The sequence below is a fragment of the Echinococcus granulosus genome, assembly GCF_000524195.1.
Source record: "Echinococcus granulosus chromosome Unknown EG_S00026, whole genome shotgun sequence".
Classification (NCBI taxonomy): Eukaryota; Metazoa; Platyhelminthes; class Cestoda; order Cyclophyllidea; family Taeniidae; genus Echinococcus; species Echinococcus granulosus.
In genome coordinates, this window is record NW_020170406.1 from 333,570 (window position 1) to 355,630 (window position 22,061).

Consider the following 22,061-nt stretch of genomic DNA (forward strand, 5'->3'; position numbering starts at 1 on the left):
ACTTATTAAATAAAAGATCAGTAAAGTAAATGCTCCAGGCGAGGCTGCGTAACCCTTGATTTAATTCTAAGATTATGCTGACATCCTTCGTATAGCTTCATGAAGAATGTAACGATGAATGTCCGGAAACCATATGAATTGGTTTAATACAAAGCAAACAAATATCACTCTCAAATAAGTCTCATAATTGACGGGTTTAACTGATAAATTATCCACCTAGATTCAAAATTGCACTCGAACTCGTTTGACCACAACTTATTAGATTATTTACGAATATTTAAAGTACATAAAAGTTATCTTGATCATGAAACATAGACGATTGTTATGATCCATTTGTTGGGGCATTTTTTGCCTTGGTAAGCATTGTTTGCCCTGATAAGACCACGTTAGTTGTAATTCTTGAACGCAGTGACAATTATTAAGGTTGACGAATTGCTCAATCTTCGTGCTGTCTCATTTCTTGAATTTATTAAACTATTCTTTATTTCTGCTTGGAGAATGATAAAACAAGCAATTTAGGACTACAAGACTGCCCCTTACCACTGGGGACAACAAACTCGCTCAGCAGCAACGCAGAGGATCTCCGCAGCTTACTATTTGCCTAGGTTTGACAAGCAGCTAGTGCGAAATGAGAATTTTGTCGTTGTGTTTGATGAGTGACGGGAGTCTCTCTCTGGCACTTGGTAGCGGTATGCAATTTTGGCACTTATTTGGAAGACATCAGCCTATCCTAACCCAGTCCAGAGTTATAAGTAAACGGTTTTAGCACTAGCTGTACTGCAAATAGCTCCAGATGCAGTTTTGATGGTGATCATTTTAATTTATTTGACGGCTGTAACGGAGTTAATCTGATCAACTTAATCAACAACAGTATGTCTTGCAGCTGTACCCTAAATATTTGCAAAAAGAGTAAAGTGAGTCCCACCTTCCATTTATCTTTTTGTTGCATTATGTGGCCTGTATTTGGGCATATGAAGAATTGTATTGGGGACGGAAAAGCCAAATATCACAATGATCTTCTTTTTACTGGATAATCTAAAAGTGCAAAAACTGCGCTAGTCGTAGATTGCCTTTATGCAACCCTTGGACGGAAAGGCGTCAATCAGTACCCCCTCAGCTAGTTTAAAGCCATCCCCTTATCTAACAGCCTAATGGGTTTATTAATTTTTGCAAGGCTGTCGAATTCGGATTGCCCTATATTCTTGCTTTGATGCCTTGGTTGTATTCTTAACTCTCGGTTTTGGCAGCGAGTCCCTTAAGGTCTCTTCCATTGTGCCCCCTCCGAGCGGCCTAGCTTTTGAGTAGTAGCAGTAACCCCTAAACCCTTCTGTAGGTCGAAATGCATATTCTGCAGGAGCAATATACCTTCTTTTGTCTTCAGAGAAGTCTCAAGGTGCTACACTAATCACTCTACAACAGGCAATGGTTAATTACGAAGGTTGTGGTTTGAATAATTTTAAGACACTTCCGCGATAATTTTTCCTCATTTTTTCTCACGCGTCACATTTTTTTCTGCAAAGGGTAGCTCTGCCATTAAATGACTTTAAACATCACGATATTTTCCATTCGTTAGCTGATATACAGAAAATGATGCGTATTTGACACTTAACTAAGAACCCCATCAACGGTGGCGATGATAATCGATGTTGAAAGTTCCCTTAAAAGGGGCTTTATTGTTTGCAATTTAACTTCTTTTGCAAATTTTCTTTAAAATATGTCTCTTTTGGGACCTGCTTAATACTGTGCCAAAAATATTGAATACTACTGCCTTCAAATTTCGGAAAGGGGATCCAATATTATAAGATCTAATCATAAACAGGTAAAAGCATTTGATCCGAGTAAGATGTCTGAATAAATTGCAAAAGTGTCGGTTAGTAACCAGCTTCTAGTGCTACGATCCACAGCATTGCCATTCCGAGTGAAAACAGCTGAGGACACCTGCGAATCCAGAAACTGGGAATGCTAGCTCCCTCTTGACTACTTCACATTTTCCAACTTCTGCTCAATACAAAATGTCTGCTTGATACTTGAAAGCGGCTCATATTTTATGCCAACTTGAGTACTGATGAGATTTGATTTGTAAGCTTCAACAAAGCAACGGTAGGGTTAGAGAAAGCACATGCATCGCACTATCAACTGTGTGAAGAGAAATGTGAATTTTATTCATCTAAAATTGCCCATCCTTTGAAGTACGAGAAACCTAATTGTAATGCATTTAATTTTTTTAGTAGTACGCAGACGTTTACTTAATATATATATTAACGATTAATACACTACAAAGCAGTGTTCAGCATTTTTGGAATTAGTTTTTATTATTTCAAATCCACCCACAACCACCACCTCCTAGTGTATGAATTAAATTATACAGATATAATATATTCGTTTTGGTTTACCCACAGGCTTTCACAGATTATTTGAATGGGCATTCAGATGGTCGGTTGAGGATGCTTTGGAAGCATCGGAGTTTGTGTCTGAAAGCCTTCCTTTTAACTGTTTACTACTCAGACTTACATGGCGTAAGTTGCATTGTTGCAGGCATTGCTAACGCTTTGTAGTCGTAGCTTTCTATTCTTCCCAGTTTAATGAAATGTCTTAAAGTGTATCTCAGAGTTTCTATATTACTATGAATTCCGATGGTGTTACTCAGCCGCGTTTACTCCAAGACCACCTCTGACAACTACTGCACGCTGAATGGTCTCCCAATGTTGACCCCTCCCAAAGTCTGTATCGACCCACACTGCAAATTGTGCAGGGAGAGTGAACAGCAAACTGCCCCACTGTGCTTCCGTAAGGCACCTTTTTACTCATTTTGACATCTGTCAAAATCAACAGTGTCCAGCTTGTGAACTCATAAAGTATGCGCTGGAGAGGCTATTTTATCCGATGGAGAGGGAAGATGACCAGGCAAACTGTGAATTCGCATTAGCAAGGGAGCAAATGAGTGAAATCATCTGTGGAATGCAAGTAAATGCTTTTTTTGCATCCATAAATGTCGTCAGGGTTCTGTGTACTGCTGCAGCTCCTGACCTATCGTACTTTTATTTTTTCTGGCAATGGACTGCGCTATTCACTGTGCTAAGTGTTTTGAAGTCGACATCAATGCTAAAGCAAGTGCCTTGGATCAATTCGACTTACCCACTACATAATATGCTGCTATACGTAGCGGACTAATAGGGAAGCATCAGTCGGTGGAAATTGCTGAAACTGCGCACGCTGGATACTAGCGGCTTTTCCTTTACCTTCTAAGGGACCCAAAATAGTTGAATGCTGTTGAATGATTGTTGAGTGGACGATCAAGACGTAAATAAGACATTGTAGGTTACAATTTATGATTTATCTATAATGAGTAGGCACTTGAAGTAAATGAGCAGGAAGACCTCGGGAATCTTTGTTATAGCACCTTGCCAAACTTCCTCTAAAGCATTGTTATCTGTGCTTTGAAAAGGGCAGATTGCAGCACCATTGTCGTGAACAGACTGTAAACAGGACACGGACATGGTCCACATTTTTGATTAAGGTAAAATGAGGCGTTGATTTGCAATTGCCTAAGCAGCAACGAGGCTACTCACTCCACTATACTATAAAACTGACAATAGAAATGGGCTAGCCAGGTCGCTGATTAGGATGATGCGAGGCTGTTGGGCGCATCTGCGTGTTAGAACTGACATTAGCCATTTGCCTTGTGAGAAACGGTTTATGTAAGCTAAACGAGCGCTGGTTTTTCCATTAACTTCAACGCTCGCCTACTGAATTCATCATATCATCTAAAAGAGTAGTAAACGTGAGTGCACTAACTGATACCCTAACGATTCACCAAAGCACTTTTTAGCCATCGAGATAGGAAATTACCTTTACTCTATCATCAAATGGTAAGTATGCAACAGATGTCAAAATCTGGCGAAAATTGTCTTCTCTAGTATTGCACATATTGATACGATTAAGTTAATTTCCTCTTCATATTTCTAACCTTGCTCTTAAATTCCATTCTTTAGTATCAACGCGCACTTGGGTGACACTGAAAACACGCATTCGTAAGGCACTTAGTATGAAGGAAGAACTTGACACATTGCTGTACGGGGGAAAAGGAGGTATTCATGCTCGTAGTGTCAGACTTCGACCGGTTCTTTGGGATCGGCTGGGGTGGCCTTGGCTCAATGCAACTGAGTTGGTGCAATGTGCAGTCTTTGAAACCGTCTCAGTTTACAAAGTAAAATGATGTAGCGTCGTGCTGTGTTAGCGTTCATTGGCGACTGTAGTAAGCGACATTTTTGGATCCTTCTCCTATCACGTAAGTAGACGCAGATGAATGGCTGCTGATGAAAATCAGAAGCTTGAGTGCATAATTCAGCAGATTCTGAGGTAGCACCAAATTGTGGCACTCACCATACTCTGCTAATCTTAATTTGTCAAGCAAAAGGAAGGCCTTCTGCACATCCCTCAAAACTCTTTTTACTCTGAATAGATCTTTGTTTGCATGAACTACGAATCGAAAGCCACCATCTTTCAGATGGGTGAGAACTCCCTCAATGTTAATATTTATGTCATCGGTTGGTTCTGCAGCAGCCTAGTCAGAAGGGATTGGGTGCTGTCGAAACCACCTTCTGTGCCAACACGACCATTGGAAGAGACTGCTGCTCGAGTATTAGTTCTGGCTCTTATAAATAGGGCAAGTTATCACCTACATCGTCAAAATTTACGTGAAAATGAGGAGGCTGGACTAATTGCATCTAGGGAACTCATGATCCTGAGTTCTCTCAAAGAGTGAAGGCAATAACATTTGGTATGAAGGGTCTTTGCTGATTTATGCATGTGTCTGCCTCAAGGAACACAAACAAAAATGCTACGCGTTACTTAAAACCTGGTTTAAGGCGTGGCAATTCATGTTAGTTAAATAAGAATTTCGATGAAAACTTTTGACAATGATTCGCACTGACAGCTAAACATTTGAAATTTGTGAGTCGTCTGTAACTGGTCAACTTTATACATTCGAATATGTGTGCAAACCTTGTACTATTACATGCCCTTTTTCTGTTTAAAATGAGCTTTAAGATTAACCGAAGTTTTACGATTGGAAGAGTGCCAGTCAAATACGCGGAGTAAAAATTTGCGATTAAAGTATTGCGGAAATTCTAGGGTTCATTCACAATTGAATTACTGCAGCGAAGGATGCAATGACTGTTTTGTAAAAGGGTGTGCCTCTTCACATTTACCTATTTTACAGGCTCAGCCAAATGCGAGTCCGCTACTTGCTACTAGTAAGAAGTTCGTGTTCTGTATGGACTCGTGCACTTATGGGATGTACTTCTCATTTTCTTACAACGCAAATATTTGGTTAGTCAGAACACTTCCATCATGGTATCAACTTGTTGGGACGGTGAAACAATTTATCCATTCCACAATAGACTATTATTCAAGATTTAGAGAAAAAAGGGTGAGCTGTTTTTTGAAGATGAGTCGATCCGAGTAATACTAATACTTACATGTCTACTGTACACGCATTAGAAATTAATCCACCACAAAGCAGCTTTAAACATATTCAAGCACAATTATTAAAGTTTTATGTCTATCCACAATCACCTACTCTTCATGCATGATTTAAAAAATAGAAAAATGCTATTTGTGTTTTAACTTACTTACGGTTTTGGGTGCATCGAGTGTGCACGCGTTCAGTCAGTCGGGTCAGCAACGCTTTGGAAACGACGGAGTTAGTGTCTGAAGGGTTTCCTTGTGGCTCTTTATAACTGAAGCTTGTGTAGAGTAGGGCATTGTAAAATATCCCAGTATTCTCATTCACTTATTGTTTACATTGTCTTTTCGCTTTGTAACTCAAGCTTTTTCTTTATTCTAGTTCAATGGCAAATCTCGAGGTTATTCCAGAAGTGTTCGACACCACCGAGAATTCTGACGGCGTTGAGCAAACACGAATGCTTCAAGAACAGCTTCGACTCCTGTTACACGCCGAATTGTGTCTCACAGTGCGGAAGTCTCCCATAACCTGCACTGATCCACAGTGCCCCAAGATTTGCAATGTGTATCGACACATTGAGAACTGTACTGCAGAGGTAAACTGTAAACTACCTCAGTGTGCTCCCGCCCTACAGCTTACTTCCCATTTTTGCAGTTGTGAGGATCAACAATGTCCCGTGTGTGAACCCATGAAGTATGCATTGGAGAAGCGTTTCTACCCAATTGAGAGGGAAGGTGGGCAGTTGGACCGTGAATTCACATTGACAAGAGAGCAAAGGAGTGAAGTCATTCGTGGAATGTAAGTCAATGCCATTTTTTGTTTATCAGTACTGTCAGGATCCTGCGGACTGCTGGAGCTCCCGACTTATCGGACATTCATTTCCCGGGAATGGATCATGCCATTCAGTGTGTCAAATATTTCGAAGACGAAATCTATACTAAAGCTACTGCCATGGATCAGTACGACTCCCCCATCGCACACTATGTTATTTCGCGTGGCAGACTATTAGGGAAATACTAAACGTTTTAAAGAAGTGAATCACTGGTCTCTGTGCAAATAGACTGTTTATGCGTATGCCCATACACATATGTATTTAGTGGCTAATTTGAGTCATGTGTAAAGGAGTGTTTGGAAGACCAAGCCATGACTTTATCAGATGGCAATGAATGTATGTGGAGCATCCTCAGACAGGGTTGTAGTGGTTTACTTTGGCACTGTTTCATGTCTCGGGCTTTCATACCTGCGATTTTAATTATGAATATCTTAAAGCGATAGCCTATTATTGCTTCATGATGAGGACATTTTCAAAACAACTGCGGATTTACATTGGTACAACCCACCTTCAATCAAGAATGTTCTAAAGCAGAAACGTCCATGCTTTTATGTACCCAATATTCCTTGAGGGATTGCACTTGCTTGTGTTGACGCGTTATGGATGTATTTGTTGCTACACGCCCTCCCCCAAGGGGCATTGTCACGTTCAACAAACAGAAAACGGCTTGTCAATGCCTCGCCATCCCCTGCCATGGCGCCTAAACACGTAATCACCTCATTTAACAACAGGTCATCTCACTAATGTTTTTCAATAGCCAAACCGCCGATGCATTCATTTCCACATGTCACTTATGCGACTTTCTGATATGAGTCGGGGGCAGCCAGTGTGCGACATGTCAGGTTTGTTGTCCGTTCAGCTCACGATGGCTGCTATGGCACCAAGTGCTGTTACAAACGCACTGGTTAAATTGCAAGCATTCAAAGTAGACGTGCAATGTTTTAGATATGAGGATAGCTCCTCTTTTACGGAATTCGAAGTTTATCAAGTTCCCAAGTCAGCACTAGTCTTCAATCGGCTTGTAGGTTTGTTAAATTGTCTACTCAAGTCAGGCAGTGCTTAAATTTCAGTGCAGCGAAATCGTCCAACTCAGGCAGCGTACCCTATAGATTAATTTGAAAGTCTCTCGTAAGATATGTATAATCTCGGCAGTAGCTTAAAAAGCTGATCAAAGAACATAAAGATCGCTTCTCCTCAATATTAGACTGCTTGTGCATATTTAATTGTTGGTTTAAGTCAAAAACGATAAAATCATAAACCAGAAAATAAATAATTTTTATAAAGATATTTTAGGCACAATTTAATTAAAAAACTACATTCCCAAGCATAAAATAACTAGCTAGAAAACAAAACAAGCTGATACATGAATAAACAAGGGTTTTATTTTTGAGAGCGGCTGCACTTTGTTATGTAATTGTCATCAAGTCCTGATTCACCATTCGCCGTCAATCTGTTTGCAAACAGGCTAAAGTGTCTTTTCAACTCACTGGGCGCTAAGATTTCCTCGTCTATTTAACGCCTGAAATCACTTCGATACTTTCCATTAGACTGGAAGGAATAGCAATTGCAGACTACAAGGTGACAGTGCAAACAGCAAATAGGTGGAAATGCTGACACGTTTAATGATGTTTTACACAATGCAAGCTCGGGTTATGATCGAGTGAAAGGAGGCCCTTTGGACACAAACTCTTCCTCATCTATCAACCACCTGGCTGTTTGAATGAATAATTGGTGTAATCACAAACATAGATGAATTAAAACGCGTATATTATGTTTCTACCATTTTAATCATACACGAGTAGGTGTAAGTTGTGGGTAAATTTGAAATTTTCTAACTGAGCCTGAAAATATGGGAACTCGCTTTTTGGTGGATAAATGGCTGATGCATAATTTATGGGCACTTAAGTGCTTACTAAGTTTGACATTTTCGCAAAAATAATTCATTTCTTTGCTCTTCATTATGGGCACTTGCAATTATGCAGCTGAAAGGCATCACTTTACTGTCTAGCCAAGAAGATATTGTGATGAAAGTATTCTGTCAAACCCAATAGTTGCGTTGCTAGAAATTACAACGTACATTACGTAAGAGCTCAATTTGATTTAAAGTGTGAGATCCTTCTTTGTAGAAAATAGTCGCACTATACTAAAGAGAAGGTGAATAATGTAGAATAGAAGAAACGCCTACCAAGTTGCCAAGCATCGATGATCTCATCATCAAAGCGCTCACCAACCGATGTGACTGCGGCACAATTTTAAATGAATATTTAAGCAGATTTCAAGGCGTTTTGGGTCACAAATTTGCATGACTTGATTCTCTGCATGAGTTGCAAACCAGTAATTTGTACTTCTCAAGGATCGATTGCATAGGTAATGCAAGGGGACCTAATTAACTCTTGATGGTGTAATGCCGCTGAATTCAGTTGTTAAATGTAGTCAGTGGCAACGACAGCCTATATGTGCTCAACTAATTTGGTGGTTATTTTCATTTCTCATATGCAACTAAATATTGTTTGAGGAGGTGTTCTACAAAGTTCAGATTGACTTGAACGTATGGAAGTGGAGGGCTTTTACATCTCATCCATTTATTCAATTTGGCGTAGGCATCAGTATCCTTCCCTGTTTGCAGGAATAAGCTTGTCTTGTCATAAGAGTGCGCCTCATACGGCCGCATCGATGTCCGTAGTAAGTGGTTATGGATTAAGACATGGGTTAAAAAGTCAGGACAGTGGGATTTAGCATTTGCTGCAGCATTGAATGTGGTCTCTTCAAACATCTCTCATGTTCTTGCTGCCGAATGGAGATCGTGTTTTCCACCTTTCCGCCGTTTCATGTTGATTATGTCCGTTGTTTACGAAGGCCTGTTCAATGGATTTGGCTTTTGTGACTGACAGCGTGCTCAACAAGACCACTGTCCACGGTTTTTAGTTTAGACAATTTAAGGACTCAAAAATGGATCTCGTCTCTTTAGCCCACAGGCAAATTCTTCTTGGTGGTAGTTGTGTCTACCTGTCTTGCCAAAAATCAGTGTTTCGTCTAAAGCTATAAGACAACTTTATGGAATAGTCTCCTGTCGGTAGTGTCTTACTACCAAATGGAATTGTAGATGTTGCTTAGAAGACCGTTATTTTGTCAGCAATGATTTTGACCTAAACTAGTATTTTTTACGTTACTGACAGCCAGTGTTGTATTGTTTTGTAAGTTGTCATCAGTATAATCATCAATCGTCTCATAGGAGCAATGGTTGCTTTTGATTTAAACGTATTAATATGGAACAAAGACACCCTCTGGAGAGTGCAAATGGTTATGGTGCTGCGTAAAAAGTTGCGCCGCAAGATAGCGATTCATTTCGACTATGGAGTGAATCAGCACTTCGGCCGTCAAGTTTTCCTGTCAGTACTGATATGTGGGACTGCTGCGATATCAATAAGCTTGATAATTACAGAAGTCTCAGAGGAAAATTAGGCATCTTAACCCACCTGTCGCATTGTCCTAATAGGACATGAACATATACCCTACCAAAACGAAATATTCATCACGCGTTTTAAAAAGGAGAATTGCACTTGCCCTTTGAACAGCTAAATTTTAAACTTGTCGTCTTGTAAAATGCGATTTTGTGCATTCATTTGAAATGAACTTATAAGGCACATGTGTCTTGTACCTGTAGTGCAAAGCTGAAGCAATCAATGTTAAACTTCACACAATTGTAGTGTTTGTAGCAAACATGGTAAGGATCAAAAGTTTGGTCTAAAAATACTTAAATGCACGAGGAAAGTGTAAAATTTTGCATGAAAAAATTGCTTATTTATCCATTCATCTAGTTTAATGCTTTAAAATAAGGTGGTAGCGTTAAAAACTATTTAGGTGGTGTGAAATAGAGCTGATTCCATTCCCAATGGCTAGCATTAAACTGTGACTTATTGCCTATTTTAGTAACTGAGCGGTGCCAAGCCTTCCACTGTCTTCTACTTGAGCACAGGTAGACGAAATTGCTGGATGAAAGAACTAATAAGTGGCCTTAAAAAGGCATGAGACCGAGTTGCGTACCTGAACAGCTTAGAGGTCCAGACTTCAAGTCAACCCCATGTACCATGGTCTGCATGCTAAAGTATTTTCCGCATTCCTTATTGTCTAACCATTTGCATTACGAAATCTGTTTTCTCCTCATCGGTTGGCTGCATTGGCTGCGTATGGTATCCATTCGAATCTAAGCAGCTTGACTTTGGGGAAAAGCACAAAGTTGATTGAGACTGATGGATACTGAAAGTTGCATTACTCCCATTATAAAACCATGGCTATTTGAATTCAGCTAATAGCATGACCATTGCCATATTAGACCCAAATTTGCAAATTTACAATTTCTGTATTTATTTCTTTTGTTTATTTGGCCTACTGGAACACTAAGACTCTTTCCCTAGAGGACAGTTTGAGCCGACGCATTGTATTTTGGCCGTTGTGAGCGAAGAATAGATGAGGGAGGGGAACTCAATCGGCAACATGATTGAGAATGCTCTGAAGGCTAGAAACGCCGAGAAGTCTACTGCGGAAAGCTAGACTCTGTGCTTTTGGCCACATTTAAGGGATTGCTAATAAATGGAATTGGAAGGAAACCGTGATTTCACTTATAAATATGGTGTCAGTAGTCTTGTTTTAAATGGATCTTCTACCGCTTTGGTAATTATTTGATATTTTAGGTACATTTGTGGCGCAAGATTAGTAAAAGCTGTGCCTTTTTCCAAAAAGTGGAAATAACTCTTTTTAAGTAAATTACTTTTGGGTACATCCTCAAGCTATTATGAGGGCTGGTAGCATCCACTATTCAGCATGCAATTATTCGACAACATGTACTGTGTAAAAAGTTATTTTTTGATTATCCTCACCCCAGGTTTGCTTGAGGATTGCTCTATTAATGGTACTGTGTAAGGATCAAATATACTTTTTGATCACCTCCTACACTTACACACTTCGTAATATAGTTTTGGAAATTTACACTGCCTAAATAAACTAATGTATGCTGTTACAGGAAAAACAATGTCTTTCAATGCTGCGTATAACACACAACCTTTTGTAATCTAGATAGCGCCAGACTACCCCGGTCACACATCCATTCACTAAATAAGCAGAATCAGCGGCCGCTAATTCAAGGTGCTTAAGTATCGGGGGTAATTTTTGTTGCGATAGTTTGAGTAATGAAATTAACTTGACAACTGAGGTAACGGTACTGGTGACTATTTAGTCAAAAACCACACTCTGCATGTTTGTATCTTCATTGAGCGAATGGATTACGCCTTTCTTCCGTTACTACAAGAATTGGACAAATTTTAAACAAGACTACCTGAGCTATTCCAACTCTTTGTCATTTCCTATAGGCACAAGCCTTCTATTTCGTCCTTACCAGTTGTAGTACTGTGATCATTTATTCAAACCACTAAGGCGAGTCCCTGTTTCTAAGCGAGCAGTAGACATATTCATGCTATTACTAAACCGATGAGACAGAGTTACTAATTTATGCATCATATGGTTGTGTATGTTGTGCAAATACTTAAACATCGAAATTTTGACACTGAGTCGATGCTAGCGCATGTGTCGGAGTCGGCGAGTTCATTCACATGAATTTACGATAACTGATAGACTTTGGTCTTCGAGTGGCTGTCAGTAATGCCTACTTCCTTGAGTACATCGCTGCTTCCTACGAACTAGTCAGGAGGACATGGTCAAGAGCGCGATCCGTTAGAATTGTAAAGACTAGTCGCCAACTACATGTTCTAGCTAGTCAAACACCAAATAGAACCAGGTCTAAATTGCATTTTTATCATTTGCTGTGGAAGCTTGCACTGCTATTTGAAAGGAAGAAAAAAGGGGCCAGTAACAACTGGATGAAATTCATAAATTTTTGTATAACCGACTACCGCGTTTAAATCTTTCCAACTTCTTTGACTATACATGCGCACACATGTCCAATAAACACACCTCCTCTAGATTACTGGGAAGAAAAGAAGGTTTGATCCCATAACTGATTTCTGAGCTTACTCGATTCCTTCATGCTTCTGATTCCCTTATTAAATTTTCGACTTAAAACTGGATACTCTAGGAATATTCCGGGTTCACTTTGTGAAAAATGTATGAGGCAATTGAAATGCATCCAAGATTTTGTGTTGGCAACGAATTTCGGTGCTATCAAAGGCGTTATTGACTTCAGTAGTTTGTCATTTCATTTAAATTATGATTCTAACGCAACTTTGTCGTCTGGCCTGCAGGGAGCCTTTATTATGCTAATTGTAATGTGAGCAGGAGATTGTGTAGCTATCTCCGTAGATCGAACGAAGTCGTAATCCTAGCTTGTGTCAATATCTCAATCAGATGAAGCTGATTTATCAATCGGTCAATGAAAATTTCATATACGTCGTCAAAATGTAGCTTTCTTAGGTTCCAGTCCATAAGCATCATAGAAATCAGTGTCCATATAGTGCAGTAGTGCTTAAAAGGCAGATGTGCTCAGGCAAATGCAAATGCACTTATTTTAGAACATTGTGCAAAAGATGGGAAGAAGGTAAGGAGGAGGGAAGCAAGTGATGTAGAAGCATTTGTTTTGTCTAGATATATCAGAATTCATTCGATTGTTTCCATACATCGCATGAGTCGAAATTGAACTAAAGACAGTTAAGTGGTCAGTTTGTTAGCGGTGGTGAGTACAGGCTAAAAGCAAGACAACTTCTTCACCACCTTCTGTATCTATCTTTGTAGCTATGAATACAAGAATTGATTTGATAACCATGGGCTTGGCGGCCCGTAAATAGGAGCACGTTTACATGCAATCAAAACTAAACGTTGTGCAATAAATCATCCTTTGAAGCTCAAGAGTGATGTTTATGTCTAAAAATCACGAAATTGTCGTGACAAATCACCACACAGAAGACATTCAACACTGATTCAATTTTTCAAGTGCTTAACTATCCTCCGTAAAGGCGCAGCTCATCATTAAACAACTCCATTTTGGGGTACAATGCCCCAGATACAGACTAAAATAAAGGCAACTCCTTCAGTACTTAGGTGAATCCACCCGTGCATCTATTACTGTAAGACGATTTGTTTTGGAAATCATGGACTCGGCTGCCCATTACATATGCATGTATTTGATGCAAGCAAATGTAAACTTCTTGTAACAATCGGCCTTGGTAGGTCGGAAGTGATGTGTAGGTCATAAAATCAATGGAATGGGTGGTAGCGCTCCCTATCTAGGTTATCATAGTAAACCTCTACGTAGAGCATATTCAACGTTGATGCAATTTTTTAGTGTCTAATTACCTGTTTCGGTGAATTGCCGCGCTACATTGGCCAACTTATTTGTGCAACACAGTGCTCTAAATGTCGGAGCGCGTTTTGCATTGTGCTGTAGTTTGGATTATTGCACAGTGTTTAACATCCAATCCCCCGCTTTTGACACCATTGGGGGTGCAGCAGCAAAAAATCGTTGTATTGAATGATTCACCATTGTTATGTATCATCGGCGACTCAACTCCAAGTCTCTTTCAAATGTTAAAAAAAGCCTTCAATGGCCAATTTTGCACGAAACCCACTTAATTACTCTACGTTTCTAACAGTTGTAATGTTTTAGGACCAAGCAAAATGAGACAAGGCCTTGGATTCAACTGTTGCAATGCACTTTGAGTAAAATCACAAATGTAGAGTCCCCATCACAAACTGGATATTCGGGGCCTATGCATTGTTTTTAAAGAAAACGATATGATCTTTGACAGTTGTATCGAGTCCAGCTATTGCCTACCATTTCACACAAAGATAACACCACTAGACATTGAGCTTAAATGCGAGTCTTGTGATGTATATGCAGCCGCATATCCTAGCTGAACCATGTCACGTTTATAGAAAGACACAAGATTTCCCCATTTGACAATGCCAAATTGGCTTGTTTATTGTTGGTGCTTACCCCCGAGATAAGTGCTGATTTACTCAATACGAAATTCACCTGCCTGACTGACTGCTTTGGCGGCCGGTTTCACTACGGCTCTAATACCTGTCACGCGTTAAATTTGAAAAGTAGTTTTTCTGCAATTCCACGTCTGCATAAGTCTTAAGGCAAACCCTTGGTCCAGTTATTGAATGACAGGGGATAGATGTTAGCCATATAGCACGGTTACCTTCCTGAAAAAAACTAAGTCAAGTTTGACTCTTTATATGTTTTAGTGCTATGAATCATAATAAACTAGCTTTGCAACGGGACAATCCGATACCTGCAAAAAGGAGTTAGTGAAGGAGATGGAGCATAAATGAGATAACCAAATAGTTTTACAAAAACTGAGTACTTATGCAGTCATTAGCTCATAAAATAGATGGAGTCAATTGCCAACCACTTCAAGGTAGGTTTTTATTTCAATGGCCCTTTCCGGTGGAAAAGTCGGCAATAGATTGATGTTATGATTTCATCTCGATTTGTGGGACTAAGACGATAGTCGATTCAGCAAATGGATGAGAATCTGCATGACGTATCACAAAAAAAGCTATAGTGCTCTTCACGGAGCCGGTACAATTCCAGGTAAGGTAACTAAAAGTAGATAAATTAGTTTCAACCAAATTGTTACTTTTTGCAGTACTATTACCTCTAGCCCACTTCCCATTTGGTCCTCAAATTCCCCTTTGAATAGTGTCAGCATTCTCAAATATTATATTGTTTAACTTCTATTTGAACGCGTAAGCTTATTTTACATATTCATAAAAGTGTGCTTTTTAGTGATCGGTTTTACTGTGTTGTTTTAATATGCACTAAGCCTCTTCTAGCTCTGATTAGAAAGCGCGGGTCTTTTTAAGTGGAAGTCAATCAGTTCTGTGAGTTTTGGTCTTCCTGTTTATGCTGCAAGCCTAGACTACACAGTTTTTCGGTTTTCTTTAGATTTTGGCAAAATTTTTACAAAGAAATCAGATCTTAGAGGAGAGGTTACTCTTGTTTTAGCCGCATAATGGAAAAGGGCTCCATCAACACTCCCGTATTACGAACGCTGCGCTCCATCACCAGTAGCAAGTCACTTGAGGAACCATGGCAATGCTTGTGTCCTTCGCAGAGGGTGCTGTTGATAAAGTCTTCATATTCAGCTGGGTCAAGTTCTGGTGACACCCTTACTGCCTTCGAAAATGGACAAGTTGTCACTGATGACGCTGCGCAGTCATCAGGCAAGATATGCGACAATTCGGGAGACAAAAATGTGACCAAACAAAATGCCGCCTCCACATATGCGGCTGTTTCCACACTCACGGGACTTAGTGATGCGAGTAGGGAGTGTTACAAGCAAATCGCTGATAAATTGTGAGTAGTCCATTCTTTTTCACCGAACGATATGTTAGAGCAAAGTGTACATTGGAACAACGCAATCGTGCGTGCCGTAACAATTTGCCCTTAGCACACTCGTGGGGTCTGCGGGGGATGCGAAAACTGCGATGTCTACGACGAATAAAGATGAAGCGTACCATTTTCGGTAGTCCCCAGAGGAAGACTTCGAAATATACGAGGAAATGGAGGATGCTTGAAATCGAGGGAGATGAGTAGCAGGCTTCTGCTGGCACCAGTATTCCTGCAAAAATAATTTTGTTTGCAAACTTTATGTAATAATTAAGTCCTGAGTAATTATTTTTGAAAATATCCCATCATCTCTCTGGTGTGATGCATTAAAGTGCAACAAAAAGTTCATTCATTAGATTGGAGAACACTTAATAAATGCATTTTATGCACAATCGTTCGTTGTTCTCCATGGCCCACTGGCACAGCAAAACCGCGTTTTAATTCATTAAGCAAAGTGTCAATTTGTGGCAGTGCGGCAGAACCTCTGCAACTGTTATCACAGTCCCCTTCGAAAATTACAACTGAGGTCGCTGAACAGTCTGTATGAATTCTTGTAGCAAAGTGGGAACAGCTCACTGAGTGGCGTACACCTCAAATCTAAAAGAATACGTCTTCCGTGTGATCAGGTAAATGATAAATCTAAGCCGATTGAGACGAAACGACAACAAGTGTCGGCAACACGCTTTTGTCTCCTTCCCCTCCACTTTGTTTTAACCAAACCCATTTCATCAAGCAGCATTGCGTGCAAAAAAGAGGCGAATGTAACTGCATTCGAAACTGCTGTAAAGGAAAATCTGGGTAGAATTTTTTCTAAACTGCAACCTAGGCTTTAAATCCATTGTTTAATCAGTATTTGTGGAAAGCTGTTTTCTCCCCTCGTCAACTTTTGCCCCAAAGTAAACATCTGCAACGCCAAGCCATCTGTTTTTGAGGCGTTTCTTGAATTTGGTGTAATGGATGCATAAATTTATTAGCAAATTCACAGACACTCCTGTCAAATCTCAAAAGCACTTGTCACATTTCATGGCATATGTAGACAAGTGAGATGCTGAAGTTGAGACCAGATTGCAAATGTTGAGCAGGATTGTTTATTGTGCTATTTGGTACATACATGTACGTATATTTTCGGTATTTCACCCAAAGCAACCATATTGTTTTAGTTTGTTTCCCTCATTGCTATGAAAGAAATAGGCTGTAGTAAGAAATCACACAAATCTGAACCATTAAGCAGTCTTTTTACACACAAGTCGAATTATACGGATGCTGATTTATCGTGGAATTTTCTTAAAGAACTATTAGTAAGCTTTGCCTTCAGAGTAGAGGCTATGTAATGAGTAGGACTTGTCGCCGATGTGATGCTTAACATTTAGTCACATTGTTAGCACTCCCAAGCAGTAATGTGGCATTTATTTTAATTTACATACATTTGATCGAATTCTTCAATCTTCGGAGGCCGCACCTCTACTGGACAGCATAACTATTCCTGCAGCTTTCCACACTTTCTGCATTTTCGAAAAAATCTATCCCCTTATTGGTCTAGCTTATTACATCTTCAGACGACACTCTGGGTGCCTAACACTTAGCAATTATTTTGGATGAAACTGCTTAGGAAGATGGTGCCATGACCACAGTATTTCCTAGTGTGTCTGTCAAACCTCACACGTCTTGTGCAGAAAGAGCATGCTCCTTCGTATACTTGTTCTTGTTCTCACTTCTACTCGAAATAATCCAAATGCTGAAGCCAGAAAACGTTGCATTAAAGCTGCACTCCCGTCCATTTTTTGAAAAATTCTGTACGCACAGAATGAAAGCGCGGGTACAAACTTGACTGTTTTATAAGAATAATTTTCCTCGTCTTGCAAAATGAACTAGTTAAGAAAGAATGCTAATTTACATGGTCGCCTTCCATTTATAAGAGGCTAAGAATTTGACTTCAAAGCAATTATGCAGGGAGAATCCACTCCTAGGCCTAAACACAGGCTTCGATGTGGAAAACTTTGCTATAGTTAACTGTTTATATTCTAAATAGCCCTGGGACTGTGTTATAAGCCATCAGTGGAGTCAGAGGAGGTAAGTGGGTAAAGGTAACATGGATCTGTCAGAATTCCACCGTGTTTTAGAGGTAGTGGAATTTATTGTGCACTGGAGGGTCCGATATGACTTGAGGATTTATATCAGATCGCCTTAACCTCGACTCCCATTACCCTGTCATTTCGCTTTGGCTCTTTATGAATGTTTTCGTTTCTGACCCAAGATTTTTTCCAACCATTAGCGGTCTTCTCACGTGTGTTCTTAGTTGAGACTAACAGAGACAGGTGATGGATATCAATCAATGTACGTGTATTGGTTTCGAGTAGCATTGGAAGGGTGAGAAACTGAATTATGCATCCATGAGGGTTCTCTTTGACATCCGTATAAGCTTTTAGTAGGTGTTGATAGAACCATCGTTGCTTACTCACCTTAGTCATCCGACTGATTCAGATTGTTCGAATTTTCTGCCATTTGGGTAAAGGTGGAAAAGGACAGTTAAACCACACCTTCATTTTGCAATTACGTGAATATTTGTCCCATACATATTACATCTGGTCTGGTTTCACTAGTGGCTACATGGGATGTTGTCCGCAGGTTTGCGCTTGAAATTCGGTCCAAGTATTTAGGAATATGCCAAAGTGGCAATAGTAAGTCAAACAGTTTTTGCTTTATTCCTTTTACCTGACTGCTACCATGTGTTTTATGAGATGGTGAAATGCCTAAGCCAGCGTAACATTAAGTAGTAATCTTGATTCAGCACGCAGTAAAAGTAAGAAGTGCTTGGAAGTAATCATGAGGAATTAAACATGGACAACTTGATATTACCGAAAGTAAATTGTGATTGCTAGCATTTTAAGTTGCACAAGATGCGTATAGTCATCAGCCGACATTTGAGAACGTCGACGGATTCCTCTGCAATTAAAACCGAAAATAACCCTTTCCTCAATCGCTCTCGAAAGCTAATGGCAGCTATTTTGAAACGTGACATTGCTTTCGACCAGTTTAGGGAGTAAGGCTGCTCTGAAATTTATGCAAAGTGTTAATTTAACGGAGGAGGGTTCAGTTGAGCCGAACCAAGCCAGTTCTACCGTAATCTTTCAATTCTGGCGCCCAGACCAGGAAGACTCCTTGTCGTCCCTTCTAACATTGTATCAATATCTACCCTCATATTCAGCACCACAAGGATGAGTGCCGTCAGTGCTGCCCATCCAACCCAATACCGACCGCTGACAAGCCGACAAGCCTAGGTTTAAGCTGATTAAATGCATCAAACATGCATCTCTTTTTTGTCAATGCAGTGACGGCCAAAATCTCATATAATTTTAATTAACAGATTTTCCGCTTCTCCCAAAGCTGAAAATTTCCCCTTTCGTCTCAATTCTTTTCAAGGACATAATAACCTTGACTGAAAAATCGTAGTGTGAAAATGCTCAATAGATACCATCTCAGAAGTGTAACAGGTAGAGTGTTTTGGGAAACCCACTCACAATTTACACGTGAGACTGCAAAAGGCTAAAAAATATTCACTCAACCGTTAATAGAGGTTTAATTAATACAAAAGACAGCTTGTTCAACCATTTAGTTTATTCCCTTTTCCGTTCAAGACCTTTCCGGGATGTCATTTTGATCCCGTAGCGGATCCCAGTAGAGCATACTTACGCAATTTACGCCCAGTGGATAGCTCTAATGACCATTGAGAAAAAGTAATCTTCATCCTCTATGTTGCTCACCCAGCCGCAATTGCTATCTGCCAGGCCTTAAAGACTGAAAACATTCAACGCATGAAAGCAGCCTCGGCCATTGGCAAGGCGTACCTTCTTCTCGTTTGCCTTTAACCATAGTAGGGAATAGTGACCTGGACGTTGGGAGAACAACTGTTTCCAAGAAGAAGGAGAGGAAGAAGATTGGGGTGATTACTTGTATGAAACTAGAAGATATTGAGGGGTATTTCAAATATGTAAATCTGTTTTCATACACAGCCCTGATTGCCGATTTAAGCCATCCTATTGGTGCCAAAATAAAAGCGCTGAATAATGATGGAAGGATGGACTCATTGGAAAACTTAAATGGAAGTGAAAGGCTTACTAACAAATAAGGAAGAGTAAAAATGCATTAATAAGGTAGCACAGATTCTTATAATTCATATAAAGAAAAAACGGCTCTAGAAGAGTAAAGCGATATTCAAAACTCAGCAAAATATCGGGAGAAAACACGAACAATAAGAGGAAATGAGCGTAGAAACTTGGGCAGGGCAGGGTAACTGGAAGAAAATGCCGACAACTATCACATGTGTGAATGTATGCATCAAAGGGCAGCACAGCCAAAATTGGCCAGTAAAGGATATTGTTGTCCATCTAGTTTAGGTCAACTTTGCAGTGTAGTGCAGACCTACTTTATGAAAATAAGCAGATGTCAAAAAGATTATCTAACCGACCGATTCGATATCCAGAGAAATAAGCGCTTTGCCTCTCTGGAGTGCATGACTGATGGCAATTTATACAAGATTTTCCCAGCAGGACAGTGATGTTGTGATACTGCCACCAAATCACTGTAGCAATCTTGTTTTTCCTCGTTCTCTGAATTCTATTTCAAAAGCATCTTTAAGCTCATCCGTACAACAGTTAGTCGGTTGTTTCGTTTTCGATAGACTCGCCTTGTTCACAGCATTTAGTGGTACGAAGAGCATTTAAAGGCACTACAAGGCCCTGCAGTGTTCATTTGAGCATCAGCTGGAGCCAAAGTGAGCACATTAGGTCCAGTGATTTACTTTTACCCAATTCTTTAACTTCAGTTATGGGACAATTGAACTAAATCGAATGAAGTATGCAGAAAGCCACAATTGTCTAAAGCCCTTCTAGGTGATTTGAGCAAGATTTTGGCTACATGTGATTAACAAATATGAAACCATGGAAGATAAGCCCCGCACTGCACTTCTAACTTCAACAATTTACCTTCTGGAGCCACCAATGTTCCACTTTATAAGTGATGACTCCTTTTGCATTCCTTTTCGGTTATTTTTCCACCTCCTAATATCTACTCAAAATTACAAAACAATTCTTTGATAACCAGGATTTTCTTCAGAAGTCCACAATAACTTATTTTCTTCCACTGCCGAAGTTTGGCATTAAGTATGTTGAATAAACTGAAGTTCTGTTTGTTGAGTGAGTTTGAATGCGAATTCGCATTCGGACATCTGATGAGGCCGTTAACACATACATACACAAACCGAAGTGGACTGACTCGACTCATGCAAATCTCTGTGGCGGGTCAGGTCAAGCATGCCCTGTTTTTATCTTTATTCCTGTGGCATTGACAGCTAGAACGCTTGCTATTGATTTTAAACAGTCAGGTTGGTCGAAAACCCTCGCGTTGTCATGCTGCCAAGATCATTTTGACACCGGATAATTGCAAGGACACGATGCCCACTAACATTGTAAATCTCCCCATTTTCAATTTTATTCAACAGCTTTTCTTAACTTAAACTAATAATTCCGTATTACAGCCTTCGTATTCGAGGGGGCTGGGGTGTCGCCTCCTTCAGGGGAAAAGGGCAAATAAAAAGGACACATTTGCATTTCCGACGAACAGGAGGCAGTATGCAAGCTTAGGTTAAACACAAAGTAAGGCTTCTACATCAGTGGTCAGCCTAAATACCTTTGTGCTTCGTGTACGATATGAAAGCTAAAGTAATTACGCTGACGAATCGGACTCAAGTCTGTGACACTGTAAATGATTCAAATGTTTGATTTAAGCATATCAATGGATTACAAAGCAAGTCATTAGCAAAGTTGGACAAAGAATGCATATAACGTTTTAACTACAACGCCGAATTGGTAAATTGTAATTTTTTGCAGTGGAAAATGTAGGCGTTGTTACTACTCTTTGAAATCAACTTCCACTAAGTGGTTGACAAGCCGTAGTATGCGATGCAATGCTCCATTTACGCTTTGAATGTCGGCTGTCGGAAGGTTTGGCGCCATCCAATTCGTCCGTTCCGGTGTTCTTCATTCGGCCTATCGAAAAATGCCTTGAGGGACATGCCTTAACACGTCTTTTTTACAGAGACGCAGATGTATGTATCCAGAAAATAAGGAAACATGACATACACGGAGTGGATTTAATAAGCAGCCCAGCAACTACTACCAAATTACTGAAAAGCCCTCTAATTGTTAACCCCAGGGTGTGAAAAGCATGACCCACATCGTGGAGTTACGTCTAGCTGTGAGAAGTCACGTGGTAGCCAGATCAAATTCGTAAAATGCTAAGATTAAAGCTTTGAATTGTGTCCGCAAAAATCGTCAACCTTAACCAATATATACACAAATCCCAAAACAATAGGCAAAATCTCCTCCTCCAATACAGTCGAGATTCATTGAGATGAGTAT

The 22,061-nt window shown here is 39.9% G+C and overlaps 2 protein-coding genes across 2 annotated transcripts; both read left to right on the forward strand. All coding sequences in view use genetic code 11, as the record gives it.

Moving 5' to 3' along the window:
• Positions 1-2,444: 2,444 nt before the first annotated feature.
• On the forward strand, positions 2,445-6,487 carry EGR_04281 (CREB-binding protein; the record flags this gene model as incomplete). Its single annotated transcript, XM_024493530.1, has 5 exons — positions 2,445-2,516; positions 2,722-2,964; positions 4,463-4,761; positions 5,849-6,265; positions 6,295-6,487. 5 exons carry the CDS (start codon positions 2,445-2,447, stop codon positions 6,485-6,487), a joined length of 1,224 nt encoding a protein of 407 aa, XP_024352038.1.
• Positions 6,488-12,337: 5,850 nt separating this feature from the next.
• EGR_04282 (hypothetical protein) lies at positions 12,338-19,771 on the forward strand (the record flags this gene model as incomplete). The annotated part of the gene is made up of 9 exons (XM_024493531.1): positions 12,338-12,579; positions 14,499-14,557; positions 15,402-15,511; positions 16,472-16,541; positions 16,631-16,685; positions 16,728-16,758; positions 16,806-16,943; positions 17,255-17,438; positions 19,518-19,771. 9 exons carry the CDS (start codon positions 12,338-12,340, stop codon positions 19,769-19,771), a joined length of 1,143 nt encoding a protein of 380 aa, XP_024352039.1.
• Between the last annotated feature and the right edge of the window lie 2,290 nt (positions 19,772-22,061).